This window comes from Lissotriton vulgaris, chromosome 11 (assembly GCF_964263255.1).
Source record: "Lissotriton vulgaris chromosome 11, aLisVul1.2, whole genome shotgun sequence".
Lineage (NCBI taxonomy): Eukaryota > Metazoa > Chordata > Amphibia > Caudata > Salamandridae > Lissotriton > Lissotriton vulgaris.
Window position 1 is genome coordinate 968,745,227 of NC_141699.1, and position 27,077 is coordinate 968,772,303.

General features: G+C 43.0%; 1 protein-coding gene across 4 annotated transcripts in view; it reads left to right on the plus strand.

Annotated features, from left to right (window-relative positions):
* MINDY4B (MINDY family member 4B) overlaps positions 1–27,077 on the plus strand; it is a 386,720-nt gene that overhangs the window by 329,003 nt on the left and 30,640 nt on the right. For all 4 annotated transcript variants that reach the window (XM_086944142.1, XM_086944141.1, XM_086944144.1 and 1 more), the window contains 3 exons: positions 8,407–8,477; positions 10,927–10,999; positions 16,520–16,693. In XM_086944142.1, the coding sequence (XP_086800268.1) occupies positions 8,407–8,477; positions 10,927–10,999; positions 16,520–16,693 (318 nt within the window). The remainder of the gene's footprint in view (positions 1–8,406; positions 8,478–10,926; positions 11,000–16,519; positions 16,694–27,077) is intronic.

Consider the following 27,077-nt stretch of genomic DNA (forward strand, 5'->3'; position numbering starts at 1 on the left):
TGTTTTTATTGAGATCGCGTAGATCAATACATAGACGGAACTTGCCGCTGGGCTTCTTCGCGATAACTAAAGGCGAAACCCACTCTGCTGATTCTACCGGCTCAATGATGCCCTCTTTTTGTAATTTTTTTAGTTCATTTTCCACCTCGCCAATGATGGAAAACGGTATGTTTCTTGACTTGTGTATACAAGGCACAGCATCTCGTTTAAATTTAATTTCATGGACAAAACCTTTAAGTTTCCCAATGTTCTCAGAAAACACCTTAGGATACCTTTTCTTGAAGAAGTTATTGCACTCTCCGTCTGTTTTTAAGATAAGAACGGGATCCGGACTATTAGGATTCAGAATTATACCCAATTCTCCTTGGTCAATCCAGCCTAACACAGAAGGACCCACCTTGGAGACATACAGTTTGCCTACTGTTTGGCGAGACTTAAACTGGAACTGTAGTTCTCTGTAACCCAACATTTCAATTGGATCATAATTAAATGATTTTGGGAAAATATCTGGGTTCTGAAACTTCTTCCGAATGACTGGAACAAATTTCTCCAACCATACCTCTTCGTTAACGATAGTATATGGTGAGCCTGAATCAGCAACAATGGAAATATCTACCCTGTCAATGTTCATGTCACATACTGGTTTCTTTTTTTTGTTACCACCATCTTCAACATTCAACACAAATAAATTCATATCTTCTTCATCAGAAGATGTAAAATTTTCTTTTTCATCAAAAACTTCTGCTTTTACATTTCTTCCCCCTTTTTGTTTCTTTGGACACATGGCACTGAAATGTCCTACTATACCACAATTTGAGCATTTTTGTCTTACAGCTGGACACGATCTGTCGTTAGCCAAATGGTATCTACTGCCACATCTAAAACATTTTCTGTCATCTGAAAGTTTAGCTTTGTAGGTAGTATCTCTTCTCTGTACGTAACTGGAACTAGGCTTACTATTTGCTTTCTTAGAACTAATGACCTTGGCCACCATAGATTTGTCCTCTGTAGAGGATTTTTCTTCCTGTAACACAGCCTTAGCACACCTTCCAGTTAATTCAGTACATTTAACTATATCTACTACTTCTTCTAATGGTAATTCACCTTTTGCCCACAGTTTCTCCTGGACATGTTTATTTGAGGATCTCATAACAACCTGGTCGCGAACCAACTCATCATGTAATGCCCCAAATCTGCAAGTTAGTGCTAAATTTTTCAACGCAGAAACGTAATCTTCTACAGATTCTTCTGGGGCTTGTCTGAGTTGAAAAAATTTGAATCTTTTGACAGAAATAGAAATAGTGGGTTTGAAATACATGGTCAAATCTTCCAATGCAACCGTGTACACATCACCTGGTCTAGTTTTTTTGTTGATGCGGTTGTAAATTTTCATGGCCTTAGCACCTAAACAATGAAGAAGAATTTTCTTTTTCTTCTCAGGGGTCAATTCTTCATCACCTTCAAAAGTGGATAAATAGTTCTCAAAGTACTCCCGCCACTCTTCCCATTTAAGGGCATCATCACCTGTAGAGGGTATGAAAGGTAAAGGTGGAGATAAATTCCACACATTTCCTGAAGCCATGGCTAATTAACGTCTATTTTCAAATGAGGACAGAATTTTGAAGTAAGTATTTTTTTTCCTTGTAAATACCTTTTAAACCCACATGTACAAATCTATGTTTGAATTTTCTTTTAAGATTAGAATCTAACAAGCTTGTAAATGTTTTCTCTGTGAAATTGTTATTCAGATGAAGTGTTTAATGTTATCCAAACCCAGGGGATAAGCGTAGTATTTCAAAACCAAATAGTTCTAAGTTAAAAAAAAAAAATCTTTATATGGTGTGCGTGTCACCGCATTGAGTAACACGCGAATTCCACAACTATTTGCTTTGTTGTGTGTTTCTCCGTTCTTTAAACACTTAACTTGCACTAGTAAAAACGCTTGTTTAACGAGGACTGGTGTGCGTATCACCGTAATTAGTGATAAGCACAAAACTCCGCTTCCGACTCTCCCAAAATGGCCGCCCGACGTCGTTGAACATATGCGTTCCACTGACGTCACACAAATTCCTGACAGGAAAAACTTCTTCTCTGAATGCGTCGTGTAGTCTGGTCAGGAAGGCGGCACACGCATCTACGGCAAACAACGAAGTCTCCCCCGCAGGAAACTGATCCCCTCAAGCATCCGCTCTTCACAGCAACACGGAAGGAAGGATCTCCACAAGTAGGAGGCACTGTCAATCACACCCGCAAAATCATCCGACACACCAGTGGATGTGAGGGTAATTCTGGAAACAACTTCACAGACAAAGGCTGATGTCAGTTGTATCCTCACGGTGGTAATCACCCAAAACACCGGAAATCTGCCAAAACTTTCTCCAAAACTCCCTCAGTCGTACCAGTGGGGGTGAACCACAGAAACCCAGACAGCGTGCAGGGCAAACACAAACAGCCGGACACATCCAAACTCTCCCGTTAGAAACGGTGAATAGAGCGACGTCCAGTATGCTGCCTCCAGGAATGTTCTTTTAATAAAAACGAACACTGTCGTTCTGCTGTCACTATCCGCAATGTCACTTCCACACACATTTCCTGCGTGGTAGAACAGCCATATTCCAGAAGATTCCGCTTAACTCCAATTCTTCCCAGCGGAATAAAGATGAGATGGCAACACTTTGCAGCATAAGACGTACCCAAAACTCAGATTGGAAGGCTTCTGGTGGGTTCTTCGTGGTGTCAGGAATCCCGTTTTGTCGCCAACTTGTAAAGATGACAAGTAAGACAGGTAAGTTGTAACTTCTTTATTCAAGAGTAGTCCTAACACCAAGGCACGTCTATCTGCAGTCACCTCTCAAAGTAACTGTCATCTCAACTGTCATCCTGCCGGTGGTCAGGCAGAACACCCTGACGTCACAATGCACCGGCAAGTCGCGCGTGCAATGAACAGGGCGCGCGTGCAATGCATTTGCTAGGTACGCTAGCTTAAGTAAACATAACAATAACCGGATTAAGTTGAAGAGCTAGATTATATTATGGTGGAGCTCACGAAAGTATAGAAACCTGATTTTCCATACTTCCAATATGGTTTTCATGTTGCTTGTGGATGCATGGAGAGGAAAACAAAGCAAGCGCAGATAAAACAAGGTATATTCATTAAATAAAATGCATCCGGGAACATGGAATGGCGGGACCCACAAGCCAGAAATCCCTCTTTGTAAGAATATGCAAAGTGGATGAAGGTTTGCTATGGCAACCTCGAGTTCTCACAGATGTTCCAGGCTTCTGCGAGCACGTGTGTATGAGCCTATCATTTGTTTACCCTAACCGTACAACCTTGGCAATGTCAACAGAGAAAGGATGTCATTGCAGAACTTTTACTTCACTAGCCTGCTCCTCTAGCTTGGGGTGGGTGCGGGCTTGAACATTCTGGCTGATTCATAAAATGAGGTGCTACCTCTGATGCTCTGTAAGGTGTTCATGAAAGTGCTGAGACCTAACAACACGCATCTTTTCATCTTGTTGTGTTTCCATGTAAGGGAGCACGTGGTGTGATCTTACCTTTCTCATCTTTTGTTGCTGGTTTTAAACGCCTCACACTATGTTAAGGTCCAGCCCTTTTATTTAGATTAACCTTTTCAAGTGTGGTTTGCAGTAAAATATAGCGTGACGCGGATTAAAAGTTTACAGCAGATTTTTTATGTATTCGGGTTCTCTTTGAGTTCACACCAGTTCATTTTATAACATATTTGTTGTATATTAGACATCAAAGCCGACGGGGGGAGGGCTCCCTGTCAGTTCTGGGGTTGGGGGTGCTTCGATTGGGGGGTTCATGCTTTCTACGGGCTCCCTGTCAGCTCCGGGGTTTGGGTGCTTTGATTGGGTGGGGCGTCATGCTTTCCACAGGCTACCTGTCAGCTCCCGGGGTCGGGGTGTCAAGGACCTCAAGACCTGGGTCTTACAGTGACCCCAGCACTTAGAGGATATGCCCCTTTCCCGCCCCTTGAGACCGTCACGTGTGAGTAGTTGCGCTTGATTGGTTGGGGCGTCCCCGCCTTGCTGCTCCCCTCACAGAGGGCCGGCTACCTCCATGAAGCTCCCAAGACACGTGTTCAGCTGTTCTTTGTTTTAGCTCCTGTGTGTCAGTGCACCGTGTAAGCACACAAGCATACCCTGCTCTCTCTGGAACACTCACACTGCTGAGTCTCTCTCACTCTGCTGTCACTCTCACTCTGCTCTCACTCTCACTCTGCTGTCTCTCTCACTCTGCTGTCTCTCTCACTCTGCTGTCACTCTCACTCTCACTCTGCTGTCACTTTCACTCTGCTGTCTCACTCGGCTGTCACTCTCACTCTGCTGTCACTCTCACTCTGCTGTCTCTCACTCTGCTGTCTCTCACTCTGCTGTCACTCTCCCTCTGCTGTCACTCTCACTCTGCTGTCACTCTCACTCTGCTGTCACTCTCACTCTGCTGTCTCTCACTCTGCTGTCTCTCAATCTGATGTCTCTCACTCTGCTGTCACTCTCACTCTGCTGTCTCTCACTCTGATGTCACTCTCACTCTGCTGTCATTCTCACTCTGCTGTCTCTCACTCTGCAGTCTCTCTCACTCTGTTGTCACTCTCACTCTGCTGTCACTCTCACTCTTCTTTCACTCTCACTCTGCTGTCATTCTCTCTGCTGTCACTCTCTCTGCTGTCACTCTCTCTGCTGTCACTCTCACTCTGCTGTCACTCTCTCTGCTGTCACTCTCTCTGCTGTCACTCTCACTCTGCTGTCACTCACTCTGCTGTCACACACTCTGCTGTCACTCTCTCTGCTGCCACTCTATCTGCTGTCACTCTCTCTCTGCTGTCACTCTCTCTGCTGTCACTCTCTCTCTGCTGTCACTCTCTCTTCTGTCACTCTCACTCTGCTGTCTCTCACTCTGCTGTCACTCTCACCCTGCTGTCTCTCACTCTGCTGTCACTCACTCTACTGTCACTCACTCTGCTGTCTCTCACTCTGCTGTCACTCACTCTGCTCTCTCACTCTGCTATCTCTCACTCTGCTGTCACTCTCACTCTGCTGTCTCTCACTCTGCTGTCTCTCACTCTGCTGTCACTCTCCCTCTGCTGTCACTCTCACTCTGCTGTCACTCTCACTCTGCTGTCACTCTCACTCTGCTGTCTCTCACTCTGCTGTCTCTCAATCTGATGTCTCTCACTCTGCTGTCACTCTCACTCTGCTGTCTCTCACTCTGATGTCACTCTCACTCTGCTGTCACTCTCACTCTGCTGTCTCTCACTCTGCAGTCTCTCTCACTCTGTTGTCACTCTCACTCTGCTGTCACTCTCACTCTTCTTTCACTCTCACTCTGCTGTCATTCTCTCTGCTGTCACTCTCTCTGCTGTCACTCTCTCTGCTGTCACTCTCACTCTGCTGTCACTCTCTCTGCTGTCACTCTCTCTGCTGTCACTTACTCTGCTGTCACTCACTCTACTGTCACTCTCACTCTGCTGTCACTGTCTCTGCTGTCACTCTCTCTTCTGTCACTCTCTCTGCTGTCACTCTCACTCTGCTGTCACTCACTCTGCTGTCACACACTCTGCTGTCACTCTCTCTGCTGCCACTCTATCTGCTGTCACTCTCTCTCTGCTGTCACTCTCTCTGCTGTCACTCTCTCTCTGCTGTCACTCTCTCTTCTGTCACTCTCACTCTGCTGTCTCTCACTCTGCTGTCACTCTCACCCTGCTGTCTCTCACTCTGCTGTCACTCACTCTACTGTCACTCACTCTGCTGTCTCTCACTCTGCTGTCACTCACTCTGCTCTCTCACTCTGCTATCTCTCACTCTGCTGTCACTCTCACTCTGCGGTCTCTAACTCTGCTGTCACTCTCACTCTGCTGTCACTCACTCTGCTGTCTCTCACTCTGCTGTCACTCACTCTGCTGTCTCTCACTCTGCTCTCTCACTCTGCTGTCACTCTCACTCTGCTGTCTCTCACTCTGCCGTCACTCTCACTCTGCTGTCACTCTCACCCTGCTGTTTTTCACTCTGCTGTCTCTCTCCCTGAGATATACAGTGATGTCTCACACTTACACACTTATCTTTCCCTCGTACACACACACTCCCTCAGGCATACACAGCTGGCTCTCTCCGTTACCCAGACACAAACGGAGGCTGCTGTCTCTCTCCCTCACACACACTGTTCCTTTTGTGAAGCGCTCTGACACCTTCGGGTAAAGTCGGCTATAAAAACGCGTAAAATAAATACATAAAATAAATAAACACTGCTGTATCTCCCTCAGACAGACACACCTGCCTCACGTACACTGCTGTGTCCCACGGTCTGTGGCTGCGCCGGGCACGGACTGCCAGTCATGTGACCTGCTGGATGTGGCACTGAGTCACACGGGGAAACCCTCCAGGACGGCGGCACCCGGGGTCGGTCTGGGACAGTAAATAGACCTGGCACCTAAATAAACGCGGAATATGCAAGTGTTACAATACACGTTCCTAATGGAGAATTAAAAAGTTTTAAAAAATGCATATGAAATGCAATAACGGTAGCGAATGGCCATGCAGCACTTTGCAGCTGCCTCCTACTTAAACTAGCGAGACCTAACAAGGCAGCGTGACGAAGCTTCATAGAAGAAACTTTGTCACGGCGGCCGTTATGCAGGCTACCATGTCCGGAGGGGCCGTTTCGAAAGCGGACAGGGCGGCAACGGAAAACCCTCCTTTCTAATGGGAAGCCAGCGTTTACCATGAACGCTGACGCTACCTAATAGAAAGGAGGGGCGGGGTTTAGGCTCCCTTTTTGTTTACAAGATCTCCCTGAGGGCGGGGCAGCTTTGCTGCCACACCCACGCGAGACCTAAAAATAAATCTAAGAAAAAACCTCAAAGCTCACTCCATGCAGTAGTGTATACAGGTTTATTTGTAGCAGAGGGCTGAAGCTGTTTGCGGCAAGACCGCAAATGCAACAGACATTCCTTTATCCAAATACTGAAAAAAAGTAGTGGCAAAGAAAACGTTAATCTTTTCATTTACCCTACCATACTGTAAAATTCAGTCTCATTGTATGACATTTATTTTTATTTAGACTATTACGGTTTGAGCAACACAATAGTTTGAAGAAGGCATTGCTGATTTGTGTACCTTCATTTAGACGGGTGGGTAGCCAATCAATTGGAGGCCCATAATTGATGAGGTTTATGTTCCTTTTTTTTAGCTGACAGGTGTAGTGTTTTGAAAAACTAACTAGCGCAATTGAGAAGGTTATTATGCCTGTTTTAAACAACTGTGGAGACATTAGACCTTATAGTCACAGGTTTGAAATACTATCTTGGGCTTCTCTGATTCATAATAAAAAGAAAGCAAAAAATTGTTGGTTGAAATGCTTGAATTATTCTGAGCCACTGGCAAATGTGTTTGTCAGCATTCCACCCGACCGACTTTCACTGACTGTGCCACCACAAACAGGGAAAAAGTTTATACAAATTACACTTTGTCCTTCTCCAGCAGGATCAGTCAAAACTGCCAGGCCACATTTCCTCTGAATGGAATACAAGTAAACCAGAAGCTGATTTGGCCTTGTTGGGAGTCATTAGTGAGAAGTGTCTTTAGTCTCATAGTTTTGTTGGCATGGTATCCTTGTATGTGCACGACTCTAACACGTGTATGCGGAGCAAGGGAAAAACATATGTGTGGAATGCTTCAATTAATCTCAGCTGATGTTAATTACAGTAGGCCACACTCCAGTTTATTATATTTTGTTCTCTGTGCCAGTACAGACACAGAGACCAATCTTACACAAATCAACCCTGGTCCTCCTCCAATAAGAGCAGCCCAGCCCAGACTGCTAGACCACACCCCCTGTGAATGGAAACAAAAGCAACACTGCACTGCCCCTGCCTGGTTTCAGCCTTTCCAAAATGGACAGAGTATCTTGAGTCCTTTGGAAGAGCAAACATGGGAGCCATTTTTGGACACAACATTGCACTTAGGGAATCTCACCTAGAAAATGAAATGTGATTAATGGAATGCTTGGATTAATTTCAGACAGTGGTATTTACTTCACGCTTCGCTACAATATATTAAATATTTTTTTGGTCGCTGTGCCACTAGAGACTGCTCAGCTACCTACAAATCAACCATTAATGAGATATATTTGTTTTAAATTACTATCAATTACTTTTAGGCACGAATTTTTTATTTCTCAGTTTATTTTGAAGCATTTATTTGATTTTCAGAGCATTTCAAATACTAATCAATAATCCTAAATGTACTTCAAGTTGTGGGCAGTTTCTAAAACTGGAACATCGCAAGTACTTGTAATAAACAAGTTTGCTTCCAAGCGGAAGAACTGTAATTTTTTTTCTCCAATTTAGATGTGTAATTGTTTTCCTCTTCCCTATTTTACAGTTCAAAAAAGAAGGAAGCCACGGTGTCATCCTATTTCTGTATAGTTTGCTTTTGTCTCGAACATTTGCAAGGTAAATGTTTAGCTGCTTAAATATTGGTATTTATTTTTCATCATAACAAAAAAGTTATTGTAATGTGTATTTTATTATGACTTAAAATAGTGAAGTGTTTCACACATACCGAGTGAAAGGATATGATGCAATATAGGAGGCTTATGAACACTACTACTGTTTTATTAAGGGCATTACTTAGAGGTTGGGAATGGGATAACCAACAAAATTTGGGGATTGTCCTAACTGGGACCCTCTGTTCTCCACCGCCTCATTTGGAAGTTGGAGTTGGTTGTTCTTCTGATGTCAGATCAAATGTTGGCTCATAATTTGCTGATGCCATGTCAGAAATATTTTGCCCTGGATGTAACCCACACACCTTTGCTGGACAGGAACAAACTAACTATGTCCTTTGATTTTCTGTGGCCCATTATCTCTTTATGGCATCACAGGTTGGCCGGCATCCTCTGATTTAGTTGAAACTGGTTTGATCGTACTGTTGGAAGTAGTTGTACAAAAAAGGACCTGCACCAGCAGTAAACCCAGGATTTAGTCAGTGGCTGCCTCTGGATCACTGCTGGCTTATTGGCCCGGCAGCTCCCCTGTCTAAATGAGGTTGTAAGCTATCCTAGTCACCTCCTTGGAAGAAACACATTCATAGTCAATGAATCTTGAATTATTTAGAATTGTGATGCGGAACTCAAAAAGAGAACTGTATTCTCAATAAAGGTTATAGCATCAACTTGCATGCTAAATCTTCTTAATATAAAACATTTCACTTTCAGAGCTTATCAATACATTTAATTAAAAGTGTGTGAAAGAGGCCATAGCCCTTTGGCAAAATCTGTTATTTCAAATATCTGGGTTTAAATATGATAGAGATAATATACATAAACTATCAATAAGCAAATGTTTGCTCTTTGAAGATATTCAAAAAGTGCACAAAGTGTGCATTCTACATCTTTCCTGAAGGGATAAATGGGTGCAATTAAGGTGTCTCGTTTTCCTTAGATTGATTTTATCATATTTCAATGTTTTGCTATTGGCTCTTACCAACAAACTACATGTGCAGTATATACATAACTTTCAGCAATTTTTTATGGGAAAGAGCAAAAATGGAAACATATAATTGTCTACATTGAGAATAAATCCAAAATTATGTGGTTTGGTAATCAGAATTTGAGCATGTATCACTTAGTAGGTATTTATTGTTTGATTAATTAAAACATTACAATCCACATATATGTATCACTTATTTTGAATACATTGAGACATGAGGAAAACCACTCCATTTGGTGCTAATTGAAAGAGGAGCTTAAACCATGCAGTTGTTAAAGATTTTCTAACAACAGAAAATGGCTAGGAATTACAACAAATTGTGATTATTGGGGTAATGATTCTACACATTCCTTTTAGTACCTTAAACAAAATTATATGTTGAAGAAAAAGAAAAATATCAAATGTTGGCAATATTTTAGAACCCTCAATCTGTTTGTAAACCTTTGAAATGAAGATGTTGACCTGCATCAAATTTTTATGACACATTGTTGTCTTTTAAAAAAGAACTTCCTGAAATGTGGTCGAATGGAGAAGTACTGGAGACTGTTTTAAATATAAAGAGGCGACAGCACATGTTCCATTTTTTATTTATTCACAAGCCAGGTGTATTCCAAACTCAATAGTCAATGCCCAAGAAATAGTTGTGTTTTAAATACACTAGCTGCCATTGAACTGGTTATCCACTCCTTGCTGTACTCGAATCATTGTTTGTCACATCAAGGTAGTGGCTCACAAAGTCCTATTCTTTGGCCCTGTGATAGGGTTGAAGAATTCTGGGATATAGTGATTGAATACATTGATACATGTAATGATCAGACAAGCGTTCCTAAAAAAACCTTCATATGTGTATTAGGTCTGCTTAAACCTTTCAACAATGCATCACTAAATAAGTAATGATGAATAGATCAAGTTCGTGTCACTGACAAAAAAAAAACCTTTTATTGAAGAAATATAAAGTGAAAAATGTTTTTGAGGAGTGGATTCTAGATTTGATTTCTGTAGAAATAAAACAGAAATAAAAGTGGTGTTTAGTTATCTTTCTATTAATTGTGTATGAGATAAGCAGTATGCAGTTGAAGCTTTTGTATTGTTGGTTTTGTTTCCTTTCTGCTTTTATTTGTCTTTGTGCATTGTTTGCTCTCGTACCTTTTAATAAGAAGAATCAGATATTTCATGTTTCTAATGGTGTTACGTGTTGCAAATAAAAAGATAACAATAGTATTTTATTGATGAGTTTTGATATAAAAAATGGTGAGTTGATGCTGTTTTAATATGTAAAGGATAATGTCATAACATTTTTACAAAACAAAATATGTACTTACATAAATGTTGGCCACTTTTAAACAGTTTTGATACATGAGAATGTAGCTAGCTTTGGTTCACCAATAACAGTTTTTTATTTACTTGGCAGGCTCCACAAAGACATGGATTTCACAACATCTCATCTGTTAAAATTCAGCCTCGGAAATCTGATTTGTAGACAGGTGAGCATACTGAGGGATCTGCCAAATTGTGGATTGTGTTTCCATATTAAAATAACAATGGTTTTGCTACACAACAATGTCAGAGAGGTGGCTACAAATTTGGAAAAAAGGATCAGGATGTCTCTAGGTGAAAAGTTAAATGTTAGGGCGTCCATTTATTCACTCTGCCATTGTTTAAATTGTTAAATGTTGATGAATTGCATTTATGAACTTTTGTTTCGAAAGAACGCAGTATGAGTGTTCATTAAAGTGTGGCTGCTATTTCTGTGTCTGGTATTATACACTTTAGCGTGGTGCCAGAGAAGCACATGACACCAGACTCAAGAGTGGTGTTGGAAATGGCCCTTTTTGCAGGGTTATCCCCAAACTTTTTGCTTCTTCCTCCCTTGTTTTTCCTGACCTGTGGTTGTTGGCAATAGGACTCTGGGCACGTTACCACTGCTGATCAGTGCTAAAGTGCATATGCTCTCCCTATTGTAAATTGATGTATGGATTAGTGATTCCATGGTTGGCGTGTTTGGTTTACTTGTCAGATCCTTGTACAGTGCACTGAGTGTGCCCAGGGTTTGTAAATCCAAATGCTGCTAGTGGGCTTGCAGTTCTGGTTGTGTCACCCTCAGAAGCAGCCTTGTAAAATGTGTCTAAGGCCTGCCATGGCAGAGCCTGTGTGCAGTCTGGTACTGACATGTTGACTTGGTAAGTGCACCCACTTGTCAGTCCCTAAACCTTCCCTTTTCTTCATATCGGACACCCCTATGGTAGGCCCAAGGGCAGAGTGCATTGAAAGTATAAGGTATGACATGCCCTGGTGTGTGTGTGGAATGTACTAATAGTGAATTACAGCCATTTTCGCTTTTCACTATTGCAAGGCTATCTGTTCTCCATAGGCCAGAATGGGCAAATAGAATATTACATTTTATAATCCTAACTGACTCAGGGAACATTGTAGAAATTTGAGTTTAGTATGCCTGAACTCCGAATGATAAAATACATCTTTTAGTGAAGTTGGTTTTAACATTCTGTGTTTGAAAATATCACTTTTAGAAAGTAGGTATTTTATTGCCTAACTAGCCACGCCTGCCTCTACTAGGTTGTGTATTCCTTGTCTGGAGTTTGAGTGCAGGGCTGGGGCACTCCAGGAGACAGAATGAGTCCGCCCAGTGGTTAATAGAGAGATCTGCATCTAGATGGGAGGGAGGAGTTGCACCTGGGACCTGAATAGGACTGTGCCTGCCCCCCACAGTGCTGGCTCCACCACCTGTGGTGGGTCTGATGTCTCTGCCCTGTACTGTGAAAGGAGAGAAGGAATCATGTCAACAAAGTGCTCCAGGGCTGTGCTTTCCCTCCACAATGCTGGCTCCACCTCCTGTGGGGCGTCTGATGTTTCTGCTCAGCACTGTGAAAGGAAAGAAGAAGTCATGTAAACAGAGTGCTCCAGAGCTGGTTTGGACCGGGCTCAGAGCCCTCCTGCACAATGGGAACACAGCCTTTTTGGGGTATAAGTACAGGACCCCAGAACACTGAACTTTAGATCATCTTGAAATCAAGAAGGAACCTCTGCTAAGTAGAAAGCTGGAAGACTGAAGAGGAAGGACTGTCCTGCTGTGTGCTTGTGGACTGACCTGCAGTTTCTTACTGCCAAGGAGAGGGGAAGGACTTTGCTGTGTGCTGTGTCCCCTTGCTTGAAGAGATCTCTAAGGGCCTGAGGAGAGCTGGCCTCCTGTTAAGAAGTCCCAGGAACAAAAGGACTTCACTCCCAGCTTCCCCCTGAACTCTGCTGAGTGAGTTCCTGATCCAATTGTGGGGCATCTGGAAGTTGTTGTCTGCTGTTTGGGAAGCTGGATAAGGAGAAAAAGAAGAAGATCTGCAATTTTCACGCATCGCTCGCTTGCAGAGCGCATGCCCGACAGTGTGAGGAAATTTCCACCGCCGCGAAGCTCGCAATCGTTGCAGCGCCTGTTGCCGCTGCAAGAACCGACGCATCATTCGCTTGCGGAACGCATCGCCCCAGTGCGGGAAGTTTCCTGTCGCTGCGAGTATCGTCGCAGAGCCTGTCATTGCTGGGTGAGATCCCCGCACCGCTTGTTTGCGGACCACATCACGTCGCTGCGAACATCGTCGCAGAGCCATCACATCGAGGGGCCACGAGAGGAGAATATCGACGCTGCGCTGCGCATCGCTGCCACACCTGAGATCATCGCCGTCCTGAACATCGTCACATCGTGCCGGTGCGAGATGCTTCCTACCGAACCTGCACACCATACAAGGTATTGCGTCCCTCCCTATTCAGACCAGATTCATCGCAACACGCCCGCTGCGTCCAGCGGGGCTGTCGCATCGCCTCCCCGGGGTCTCAGGAGTGACGCATCGCTTGTTTATCAACGCTGCTGCTTCCATTCTGAACTTTGTCGCATCTACAGGTACTTTCGGCTAAACGTGACCCAACTGTGGATTATTTTGACGCAAACCCTAGAACTCTTTGAAAATCATATTCTTGAACTGTGTATGTTGGTTTTTTGTCATTTTGGTCTTGTGTAGTTTAGATAAAGATACTTTATTTTTCTAAACTGGTGTGGAGTCTATTTGTGGTGTTTTCACTGCGTTACTGTGAGTGTTGGTACAAATACTTTACACATTGCCTTTGATAAGCCTGTCTGCTCGTGCCAAGCTACCAAGGGGGTGAGCAGGGGTTATCTAAAGAGTGTTTCCCCTTTACCCTGACTAGAAGCAAGGGTCCCTATTTGAAAATTGGTACCTACCTCTGCCATCTAGAGACTCCTAGATCTAATAAGAGGTAACTGTACATCATATAGACCCACAATACACGTTTCCCAGTAATCCTGATGGAAATATGAAAAATTGGTCCAAAGTGGATTAAAAGATGTATGGTAAACTTTTTCTTTTGTGGATTTTCCCTCAACACATTTCACCTATTAAAAAGAGGTAGACATTGTCTGAGCAAAAATCCACAGAATTATGTGCAAACCTCCAGAAAACAATGCACAAACACCAGTCTCCTCGATTACTGTCCTCTTTGAGTGGGAAAGCTTGTAATAGTGTGGTAATACTGTAATCAGAAATTACAATATTCAACTACATTTTTAATTTAATTTGCAGTATTGTTGCATTGTTTATCTGGCATAGCTCATAATGAGGGTTATAGTCCACTAAAAGTACTGTCTCTGGAGATTCTTGAAATAAGTATTCCTTATGTCTGAAAAAACAGTTTGGTGATTTGGCCTCTCTAACCCTGTTTGTACAAGGTTGGATGGAGCAGAAGATAAAATGTGACAGTCGATTACCACTCGGATTTTGGTGATAAAAATCAAAATAAATTAGGGCCTTTGTCACAAATCAGTAAACTTAGCTCATTTTCCAAACATCGTAACAAGCAATGGGCATCAAACTCAGTCTTTAGATTTTGCTAAAGGAATATTGTACTTTCATAAGAAAATACTCACAATAAAGAGGACTTTTAAAATATCTATCTGCTACAGGTCGATCTTTATGTTATTGTTTTTTTAATGAAGTCTTGAAAACAGCAAATGTGGCATGTGAAGCTGGACATTAAGGGGCCCATTAGGATGGCGGGCGGATTTTGCCCACCCGCCATCCTGTCGGTGAAAGGGCCACCCACCATAAGGGTGGGGATCCCGTGGGCAGCATTAGGATGCGCCTGCCACAGTGGCGGGCGCATCCTGCATTCCTACCATTGTGGCGGGCGATACACTCAGCACCACCAGCCAGAATATCAGGAAGGCATGCTGTGCACTTCCATGCACAGCATGGCAGGCACTGTGCGGTACCTGCCATGCTGTGCATGGAACTGCTGGGGGGTACCATAGGTACCACCCATTTGCACACCCCACCCCCCCCCCCCGAAGTCCCTGGGGGCCCGCAATGGGCCCCTGCAGGGAGTCTCCTCATGCCTTTGCGTGGTGGCATTGCCGCCACGGAAAGGCATTGCTTAAAGCCCATGCTAATATGGCTGGCGGTGTCTGATAGACACCGCCACCATATAAACCCTTTTCCGCCCCGGTCGCAAAAGCGGCAGACGGTCTTTCCGTCTGGTGCGGACCCCCACAGCTATACTAATATGGCGGTGGGTTATTCCGGAGCGGATGGCGGGCTAATTGCCCCCGCCAGGCCGGCGGTGACAACCGCTGGCCTGGCGGGGGCAATCCGCCCGCCATCCTAATGAGCCCCTAAATGTGTATTTATCATTAACTCTGCTTTGCTTTTAATTATATTTGTGAGTGATTGTAAAATAATTTCACAAGTATGTACTTTCCAATAATTTCTAATAGGGTGGTGGACATACTCCAATTGGTTCATAATTATTTGGATTGCTTATAGTATTAACCAGTACACATGCCCCTTGCTTTAAAGACAGTCCCATTGTGCTACCTTTGGTACTTGCATCTTTAGACTTTTCTCTACACAGTTCCATAAAGAAGATCTTCTCAAGATACTATATACATATTAGAGTCATGGAGATTCTGTTCTGTCCCTAGAGTGACCACCTCACCCAGGTCATTTCAGACACTGTCTCCAGTCCTGAACTTTTTTCACCTATAAATCATTGTTTTCAGGTGTATTTGTATAATTAATGGAACAAACCAAGGCCACAATATCCAGAATGCTTTAGACTATCATACAAAGTTACAAGACTAAAAACTGTGTCCTTGATTACTTGGAAAGCGCTTCTCACCCTAGCTGCCTCTGTAACTCAGGCACATCATATTCAGCAAATTACGAATCTGACTATTTTAGGAGGGAAAAGCCAAAGTATAGGTCTTCTACCTGCTAGTTAACTTAATTCAGTCTCCCTCTTTCCTCTCGTGTGGCAACATTTCAGATTTTGGAATGTTGTATCACAACTGTTTCAGACTACAGTACTTGTTGAGCTGTTCTATTCCAAACTATGTGTATCTTTTAGACAAGGATATCCAGAATTCCTAAGACAATATATTTTCATAGTCCTAACAGAAGAAATACATTCATCAATCATTTGTGTTGGGAACTGTAATGAGGCAAAATTAACTATGATATCTTTATAAAATACTTATTAGATGTGGATCAGAAAGCTATTGCTAATCAAATATTGTATGTGAAATGAGACATCATGTAAGCCTAGTTTGTTTTAGGACAGTTATAATGTTAGAATCATTGTATTTATTTTTGTTGTAAAAGTTATCTACTGTTGAAACTAGGCCTCAAAAAATCAAACTTGTTTTTTCACAAAGACCAAGGAAGAAATCATTGGACCAGTATAAACTCAATGGATATTGGCTATATCAATTCTTTTAGAGATGATGGTTTTCAAGGTGAAGATGTGGTATCTGCACTGTTTCACCACTGGTTTAATTGTGGACTTGATTTTAACTGTTAGTCCAGAAATGTATACACATTTCATACAGAATGCCTATTTTTTCCACTCTCTTTTCCAAGCAAGGGTAATGTGGTCTATGTATTACAAATCTACTGCTTTACATTGCACACTCATTATCTTTCTTCCAGGCTTTATTAAATCTCATTCTAACAGGACGAGCAAGTCCAAATGTTTTCAATGGTGATCAGGAATTTGACAATGAAGGTGTGGAACAAACGCCTCTCCATGGAGTGCTTGTTCGAAGTGACATTGGGTATTTGCAGTGGAGCAGAGAGGAAGTGGAACAAGACAGACCTCCACAGGTGAGAGATGGATGCTGTGTGCTGCAGTATTTGTGACTAAATATGTCTATATATTGCACTTTTTAAAAGAATACTTGAGAATTATTTTATTGCATCACAAGGAGAGAGCAATCATCGCCCTCAAGTAATCAGACTGTCACTTAGAGTCGCCAGGCATGCAGCAATTAGTCGAACAACAACTGGAATCAACTGGAATTTATACAGAGAACCTGAAAAGGTTAAAATTGTCAGAGCACTCCATTCCACAATAATGATAACATGCAGAGTCCTTCTAGAGGAAAGGCGAGAAGTTGACATGGTACCAACTGAAGCATGGGAGTTCTTCTCAAAATATCTGCTTAGCAAATTCTCATCCTCTTCACGAAAACCGTTAACAAGTAACCCACTACCTATCTCAGCTGAGACATAAAAATCAAAAACTCTACGCAACTCAACCTTGAGACAGGCCAGGAAGTGCACAGGAGACGCTCAGTTATTTAACATTTATAAACAAGGTCAAAAATCATTTAGGCAAGCGATATACGAAGATAAAAAAAAATCTCCGATCAGTTCTGGCTAAAATTAGTACATGCCACTAAAAACCCTAATCAAAGCAATTCTGGTCCAGTGAAGCTGAATGGGTATCTTTTTCAATAGATGATTTAAAAGAATCGAAAAATGGAGAGAAACGACCTACTGACCCCATACCATCCAACTATCTGCAGTCTTTATCACGAATAATAAGTGCTGAAAAGCATGACCAGCAAGAAGAAACGGCCATCCAGGCAAAAGTTGCAAACACCATTGTCGCCTTGAACCAGCAAGACGAGCTGTCGTGTAAGACATCAAAGGCACCTGAAGCACTGAGATCAAAAATAGCGTGAATCATAAACAACGTCCGGCCAGACGGTCCTCCTGGGCATAACGGTTCCCCCAGGCTCTGTACAATGCAGACATTAAGCTGTGGTCAGACCACCTGGCCCCTTTATTCTCCTATTGCTGGTTCAGTCACCACATACCAGAGTCATGGAAAGGAGCCAATACCCCCCCCCCCCAATTTTTAAAGGCGGTAGGAAAGCTGACCCGAAAAACTATAGGAGGATAGCTCTCTTGGATGATGAATCCAAATACTATGCTAGTTTGCTGCTCGAAGACCTGTTATCCTGGGCACAAGAAAAATACTGTCTACCCTTCAACCAGACCGTTTTTGGCAAAATCAAGAACTACCAGTAATCTGTTTGCCCTATCCGTAATGATGGAGAAAGCATCAGCTTCAAGAATGTCACTTCACTGTTGCTTTGTCCACTTCAAAGCGGTCTTCGACCGCGTGCCCATGGGTCTGCTATGGTACAAAGGGCAGAAATGGAGAATTCCTTCAGCACTTTTAATGACAATAATCCAACCTCACTCAAACACTTGGATTCACATAAAGTTGGGGGATGTATCTCACGTTTCAAGAAAAATACAAACCTCTTGCGGTGTTAAACAAGGATGTGTGCTGGCTCCCTTTCTTTTTAATCTTTTGATCTCAGATTTATTGCAGCTGCTGGATACTGTCCACTCGCACCCGCGTACACTTGGCGGAACTCGCATTACTAATGTGCTATATGCAGATGGCCTTGTTTTATTTAGCCACACAAGGTTGGGCTTGCAGAGGCTTGTCGGTCAGCTGCTTCCCTATACATTCAGTAACGACCTGGAATTAAACCCATCGAAGACAAAGGCAATCACTTTTGGGAAAGGGACGCCACCGAGTGGCAGATGGGAATTTAATGGCAAAAGCATTGAAAGTGAGACATTTTATAAATACTTGGGGATTTACATGGACTCAAAGGGTACTTTTTCCAAACAGAAGAAAGTGGTTGGGACAAAGCTCTGTCAATTGAGGTACCCTTAACGAAGCTTGCGAGGCAGTTATCTGGACCAAGTTTTACCCCGCTTTTAACAGTTATGAAAGCCAAAATCATCAACTACTTATTGTATGGTCAGGAGATAATGCTAGGGAAAGACTTTTACATGGTGAACAATCTTCATCCCCAGCTCAAATAATACTTGAGTTTGGCCTCTTAGACCACTGTGGGGTTGGGGCCGGCACCTTCATCAAGCTGATTAACAAACTCTTTACTCGAGGAAGGAAGCCTGGTTGTGGCAAGAAATATCGTCCACCAAAGCGGATCAAAAACAACGACGCTACCTAGAACACTCATTGCAAATGCTTGATGTAAACGAACACTGAGGATCAACCCACCCCAGCAGTTTATAAAAACATGTCTAAAAAAAAAAGTCTGACTTTGGTCTTTTCACTCAGACAGGGCACAACTGGCAACAAGAGAACATGCCTGGACGGTCCTGTCGGGTATAAGCCCAGAGCAGAGTCATCATATTTATCTAGCACCTATGCAGCATTATGGAAAAAAAGGTTCTTGGCACTGAGGCTGGGGGAATGGCCTTTCTTGCATCATCTACCAAACGGGCGCCGTTCAAGAGACAACACCGAGTGCAGAGGGTGTGGGTGCATCTCGGAGTCGATTGAGCATATGTTTGCCCCGCCTTACTCAACAATAGAAGGATACTGTTGCGGGGCAAATGTAACAAACTTGGTGTCTGATCCTGCCGTCAGGCCATTATAGCAGCCATGAACCTGGAAAACACAATGCTTAACCTCACATTCAACAAGTTAGTCTCAAGAGCAGATACAATTTAAAGCAGCAGGAGTGCTAGTAACCCCACTACTTGTCTCTCACCCCTGGGTACACTCAACACTATGCAGGACTGCCGGACTCCTAGGGACAAGTGCTAAGTCTGATTCCTTTTCTCTGTTTCTTTTTAAGTGTTTTTATTGGGACTGCACCCTTTTTTCAGATAAAGTAAGTTATTGGAAAATCATGTAAACTTAAACTGGGATTTCAGGTTTCAATGAAACTTCGATGTATCGCAGTGTTGTCACTTTTGTATCATTGTTCACTTTTATAGCTCCCTTTTTAGATATCTACTGCAATGTGTTTGATTCTAATTGTAATGATTTTAAATAATCAAACAATAAAGACTTTACCAGAGTGAAAGAATAAAGGGTAGCTCAAAGGGCTTGGTCACTTACTCATCAGGACAGGGTTCAAACACTGGCACAGCCAACTAAACTGTCTATTCCTTTAAAGTCTAGAAAATAGCTCAACCTAAGGAATGATATCATGCACTATGTAGACCAGCAGTGTCCATTGAAGGCCAAGGGTGGGCTGGTTCTATGGCAGATGTTCAGGATAGCCACATGTGATAAATGTATGTGAGAGGGGTCCTTTTTTGAAAACAGATTGTGCTAGTGTCAGCAGTATACAGTACAAAAAGCATTATTCAGCAAATTCATCACAGAAATTTAGTATATATATATATATATATATATATATATATATATATATATATGCACAAAACGTAGTATTGAAATGTATACAGAGTGTTTTGTCTACTTCTATAGTGAGGTGAACACACGTGATTCACCAATTTATGCACTGTCACTTTAAAAATGCCTTCTGAGTAGCAACAAACTGTCGAGTGAACAAGCCGCGTTCGCGCTGCGAAACGCGTCTCAGACACTTGGGCAAATAAAAAATTAACGAGCACGAAATCTGGGTCCGTGTCCTGCTTTAACTGCATCGCGTGAGTCAAGACGTGGCGGCTGTGTGGGATTTGGATATATATATATATATATATATATATATATATATATATATATATATATATATATTCACTGAAAAAACCATAGGTTTCACACCAGTTATAGTTAGGAATTAGCATTTAAAAAACCTATTAAATTCACTGACAAAACCAGTTATAGTTAGCTGGAAATTTTACTGATATAAAACCAATGAAATTCCACGTTATAGTTAGTTGGACTCACTATAACTTGCGCGTGCAATGCACTGCTGATGACGTCACATATTACATCACTCATGACATGGTCAGTGACATCACTCATGACATCACTGATGACACCATCCAGTGAATATGTGTCTTTCTGAAAAATAAATATTAGTGAGTAATGTTTAAATATTTAAATATATATATTATTGTTTCACTTTGTTTATAAGTGGCTACATGTGTTGGTAAGTAGCTACATGCGTATGTATATGGGTTATTAGATGTTTCTCTTAGTATCAGTATGAGTGTCTATATGGTTTGGTGGGGGTATTACTTAGCACATAGATGCATGAGTGACTGACTCGCTGTTTGTATGTGTTTTGAAGACAGCATATGTGCAGGACTGTATAGATGGATGAGTGTGTATATGTGTATGTTAGTGAGTGAATGACTGTCTCACTAGTGTCTTTATCAGTAACTACATATGTTTTAATCTAGTATATGTGAATATTGATGTATATAAGTGAGTATATGTGAGAGTAAGAGATTGTAAGAGTTCCTGTTTAAATAAGTATGTGTTTCTATAAGTGATTGTTTAAGAGAATAAATATGTGTATTTTTCAATACAAGTAAGGTGGAAGTGTGTGTATAACTCTATATTCAAATAAATGGATGTTCAATAGTTTATTTGCACGTGTGAGTATGTGTGTGAGTAACTTTTGGATGACTGTCGGTGTGTAACAGGATGTATAGGTGTATCACTTCATATGATAAGTGAGTATATGTATGAGTGACTATATAGAACTGTTGGTGAATGACTGGATGTGCATATAGATGGTGGAATTACTGAATTGCTTGTTGTAACTGATATGGGTATCTCCATTTTTTTTTAAATTTCAGTTTCTATTTTTGAATATGTGTTTCAAGGGTTACATTACAGTGAAAGGAGGTCTGTCACTATGTCACAAGGATGGTGTCATCAGTGATGTCATGAGTGATGTCACTGACCATGTCATGAGTGATGTAATATGTGACGTCATCAGCAGTGCATTGCACGCGCAAGTTATAGTGAGTCCAACTAACTATAACGTGGAATTTCATTGGTTTTATATCAGTAAAATTTCCAGCTAACTATAACTGGTTTTGTCAGTGAATTTAATAGGTTTTTTAAATGCTAATTCCTAACTATAACTGGTGTGAAACCTATGGTTTTTTCAGTGAATTTCAAAGGTTTTTTAAATGCTAATTCCTAACTATAACTGGTGTGAAACCTGTGGTTTTTTCAGTGAATTTCAAAGGTTTTTTTAATGCTAACTCCTAACTATATAAGACCTGAAAGCCCACCAGGAATCTCCAGTATGCGCCAGGGGACTGCATTGCAGAGAGGTGTAATGAAGCCACAACCCTTTTTACACCTCTCTGCAACGCAGCCCCCGTGCATGTTTGAAGAGGGGAAACTAATTCCCCTTGCATACTGGGGGCCCCTGGGGGCCTATTAGCCCACCTGGAACCTCCAGTATGCGCCTGGGGCTGCATTGCAGAGGTGTAATGAGACTATGCCCCTTGTTACACCTCTCTGCAACGCAGCCCACTGCCGCGTTTGCAGAGGGGGAACTAATTCCCCTTGCATTCTGGGGGTCCCTGGGGTCAACTAGTCCACCAGGAGCCTCCAGTATGCACGAGGGAGCTGCATTGCAGAGAAGTGTAATGAGGCCACACCCTTGTTACACCTCTCTGCAATGCAGGCCACTGGCGCCTTTGCAGAGGGGGGACTAATTCCCCTTGCATACTGGGGGTCCCTGGATCATATCTGCCCAAACACCGATATTCCGAACGATTGTAAATGACTTTTCTTGAGAAACATTTGGATTTGGATTATCATGTCCTATACTTTGGAATTTTTGAAAGACTGACTTTGAGGATGCTATAAATTACTCAAGTCTGCCCGAATTGTGTGGGTAAAATTGATACCTAGTCACTTTTAATAAGAATATACTTATGTCTCGTCTAACATTTGGAAGAAATATCTAGTTATATGACAACGGGATACCGACATAACTTGAAGGAAATAAGAACGCCCTGAAGAAGTTCTGTTGTACAGAACGAAACGTTTCGGCTGGCTGTGGTACATAAACTTAAGGAAAATAAAAGCATTTGAATATACACCAAGATTCAGCGCTTCAATAAGTACTCTAAGTGATATGATTTGATTGGACTCATTGTGAAAGTGGTGCTGTGCCAAACTTTGGAATATTCTCCACTACTCTCTACTACTTACTCTCTCCCACTCTCTACTACTCACTCTCTACTGCTCTCTACTACTCACTCTACTACTTACTCTCTACTACTCTCTACTACTCAGTCTCTACTACTCACTCTCTACTACTCTCTACTACTCACTCTACTATTCACTCTACTACTCTCTACTACTCACTCTGCTACTCTCTCTACTGCTCTCTACTACTCTCTACTACTCACTCTCTACTCTCTATTACTCACTCTCTACTCTCTACCTCTCTACCTCTCTACCTCTACACCTCTACCTCTCTACCTCTCTCTACACGCACACATATAGACATATATGCATATATATATGTGCATATGCATTTATATATATGTATGTGTATATATAAAAAAAACAACTAAACATTTTTTTTTCTAATCAGCTACTTTTAAAACTGTCATTCTTTTTCCCCATGGTACACTCCCCGGTACGCTTACCGGTGCGCGTACCGGGCGCTCACCCCGCGAAAATCAAAAAAAAATTTTATTTTTTTTTTGCCCCGTGGGGCCCTTTTATGGCCCCCACATCAAACCTAGGGGGTCAAGGGGGGTCTACTCTGCCCCCTTATGGTCATTTCCCCCTTTGTTTTGGCCACCTCTTGTGTCTCGATCCTACCGAGACACAAGATGGCGGCCGCTCCGGACTGTTTAGAATGTTTACAGACCCCCCAGAGCCAATCAGCTTTCTCCGCGCAAGTCGCGTGACGCGCCCGGTGCGCGTACCGGGCGCTCACCCCGCGAAAATCAAAATTTTTTTTTATTTTTTTTTTGCCCCGTGGGGCCCTTTTATGGCCCCCACATCAAACCTAGGGGGTCAAGGGGGGTCTACTCTGCCCCCTTATGGTCATTTCCCCCTTTGTTTTGGCCACCTCTTGTGTCTCGATCCTACCGAGACACAAGATGGCGGCCGCTCCGGACTGTTTAGAATGTTTACAGACACCCCAGAGCCAATCAGCTTTCTCCGCGCAAGTCGCGTGACGCGCCCGGTGCGCGTACCGGTGCGCGTACCGGAGCGCTGCTATAGATATATATATTTTTTTGAACCTTAATTACTCAAAATCCACTGGAGCACATATCTTGAGACATAGCAAAGGCACATCGGGCTACCAGTCCCTACAATTTTGCCAAGTTTGGTGGAAATCCATTCAGCCGTTCGGGCTAAAAGTGAAATCGACCGCCCTATGGAAATTAACATGGGGAAAACGCGTTTTGGGACCCCCCTTTTATCTCGGCCCCCGCTTGACGAATCCCCCCCAAACTTTCAGGGAAGGACTGGACCGCCATGAGACCATTTTCCTGAAAATTTCAGGCAGATTCGTCAACCGGCGCCAAAGTTATTCAAAATAGAATGTTGAGATTTAACATTGAAAATTATCCTAACTATAACTACCTACTGGCGACCGCCAGTAGGTAATATATATATATATATATATATATATATATATATATATATATATATATATATATTGTTAGACCTGTCAGCCCTGTGGGTGCTCCCTCCCATTATTTATTTATTTTTGTCCCCTTTCTGCCTCTCAATTCCTTTTATTTTCATGTCCACTGGAATTTTTAGGTGTTGTCCTAGGGGTTAGGTACTACTTGACCCTATAAGGGAGGGGTCTCTGAGCCCAAGGATGTTACCACCAGCCTGTGAGACCGGCACTGATGACGGCCGAATCCGGCTAGAAACGCGTCTGCCACAAAGCGTTTCACGGACTGCGAGGACTGGTTTGTGCTGTGCTCAATAAATCCCCTGTTGGTATCCGGAGCTGTGTCCTGCTTGTCTTTTAATGGAGAGGAGCAGTGGTTTGGATCTATAACTCCGGTTTGCTGATACCGGCTGAAAGGACACACCCTCTCGTTCAGGTGCTCCGCGTTTACTCAGCAAATCCTGTGGTGTGAGTACGAGCAGTGCTAAAACGCGGCGCCCCCCCAAACAACAAGTCATTGCCATCTGGCGGTTATTTCAGTGAGGGGAGAGAGTAGGCAGTACCTATGCTGCCTGATAAGGATACCAACAGAGGTAGAGCGAGACAATTCAATCAGGACATTGTGTGCGAAGTGCTGTGCCCAGCGCCATGAATTTTGGGGCATCACTTGTTGCTTAGGTTCTGCTATACTGCATGCTGAACTTAGTTGGACTACAGCACCCAGCATGCACTTTGCCCTGAGCCACAACCACACCGGCGCAAAGGAGGAGGAGCCGAGAGACTGCCTTAAGGGAGGGGTCTCTGAGCCCAAGGATGTTACCACCAGCCTGTGAGACCGGCACTGATGACGGCCGAATCCGGCTAGAAACGCGCCTGCCACAAAGCGTTTCACGGACTGCGAGGACTGGTTTGTGCTGTGCTCAATAAATCCCCTGTTGGTATCCGGAGCTGTGTCCTGCTTGTCTTTTAATGGAGAGGAGCAGTGGTTTGGATATATATATATATATATATATATATATATATATATATATATATATATATATATATATATATATATATATATATATTGTTAGACCTGTCAGCCCTGTGGGTGCTCCCTCCCATTATTTATTTATTTTTGTCCCCTTTCTGCCTCTCAATTCCTTTTATTTTCATGTCCACTGGAATTTTTAGGTGTTGTCCTAGGGGTTAGGTACTACTTGACCCTATAAGGGAGGGGTCTCTGAGCCCAAGGATGTTACCACCAGCCTGTGAGACCGGCACTGATGACGGCCGAATCCGGCTAGAAACGCGTCTGCCACAAAGCGTTTCACGGACTGCGAGGACTGGTTTGTGCTGTGCTCAATAAATCCCCTGTTGGTATCCGGAGCTGTGTCCTGCTTGTCTTTTAATGGAGAGGAGCAGTGGTTTGGATCTATAACTCCGGTTTGCTGATACCGGCTGAAAGGACACACCCTCTCGTTCAGGTGCTCCGCGTTTACTCAGCAAATCCTGTGGTGTGAGTACGAGCAGTGCTAAAACGCGGCGCCCCCCCAAACAACAAGTCATTGCCATCTGGCGGTTATTTCAGTGAGGGGAGAGAGTAGGCAGTACCTATGCTGCCTGATAAGGATACCAACAGAGGTAGAGCGAGACAATTCAATCAGGACATTGTGTGCGAAGTGCTGTGCCCAGCGCCATGAATTTTGGGGCATCACTTGTTGCTTAGGTTCTGCTATACTGCATGCTGAACTTAGGTGGACTACAGCACCCAGCATGCACTTTGCCCTGAGCCACAACCACACCGGCGCAAAGGAGGAGGAGCCGAGAGACTGCCTTAAGGGAGGGGTCTCTGAGCCCAAGGATGTTACCACCAGCCTGTGAGACCGGCACTGATGACGGCCGAATCCGGCTAGAAACGCGCCTGCCACAAAGCGTTTCACGGACTGCGAGGACTGGTTTGTGCTGTGCTCAATAAATCCCCTGTTGGTATCCGGAGCTGTGTCCTGCTTGTCTTTTAATGGAGAGGAGCAGTGGTTTGGATATATATATATATATATATATATATATATATATATATATATATATATATATATATATATATTACCTACTGGCGGTCGCCAGTAGGTATATATAGTTAGGATTTTTTCCCTATGGCATTTCTGAAAATTCTATGTCTAATAACTTTGGCGTTTGTGGACGGAATCGGCTGAAATTTTCAGGAAAATGGCACATTTTGTTTCTGAGCAGCCCCTGAAAATTTGGTCGGGTTTCGTCAAGGGGGGGCTGAGAAAAAAGGGGGGTCCCAAAACGCGTTTTTAACATTGAGTTTTCCATAGGGCGGTTGGACTCACTTTTAGCTCGAACGGCTGAATGGATTTGCACGAAACTTGGCAAAATTGTAGGGACTGTTAGCCCGATGTGCCTTTGCTAGGTCTCAATATATGTGCTTCAGTGGATTTTGAGAAATTAACGTTTAAATCAAGATATATATCTGTAACAGCGCTCCGGGCAGCGATCCGGTCCGCTTACTTTTCGCGTTTCGGAACTTTGCGCGCAGAAAGCTGATTGGCTCTCCGGTGTCTGTCAACATTCTAAACAGTCCGGAGCGGGCGCCATCTTGTCTCTCGGTAGGATCGAGAGAGAAGAAGAGGTGAAAAACGAAGGGGGAATTTAATGAAAGGGGGCAAGGTATCCCCCTCTTGACCCCCTAGGAATGTTGTTGGGGTTATTAAAGGGTCCCGTGGGGAAAAGAAAAAAAAAATGATTTTTCACGGTAGAAGCGCTTCACGGGCCGCGAACTGGTCCGCAAACTGGTAGCGAAACGGGAATTCGCCATTTTGTGCTTCGTTAATTAAATT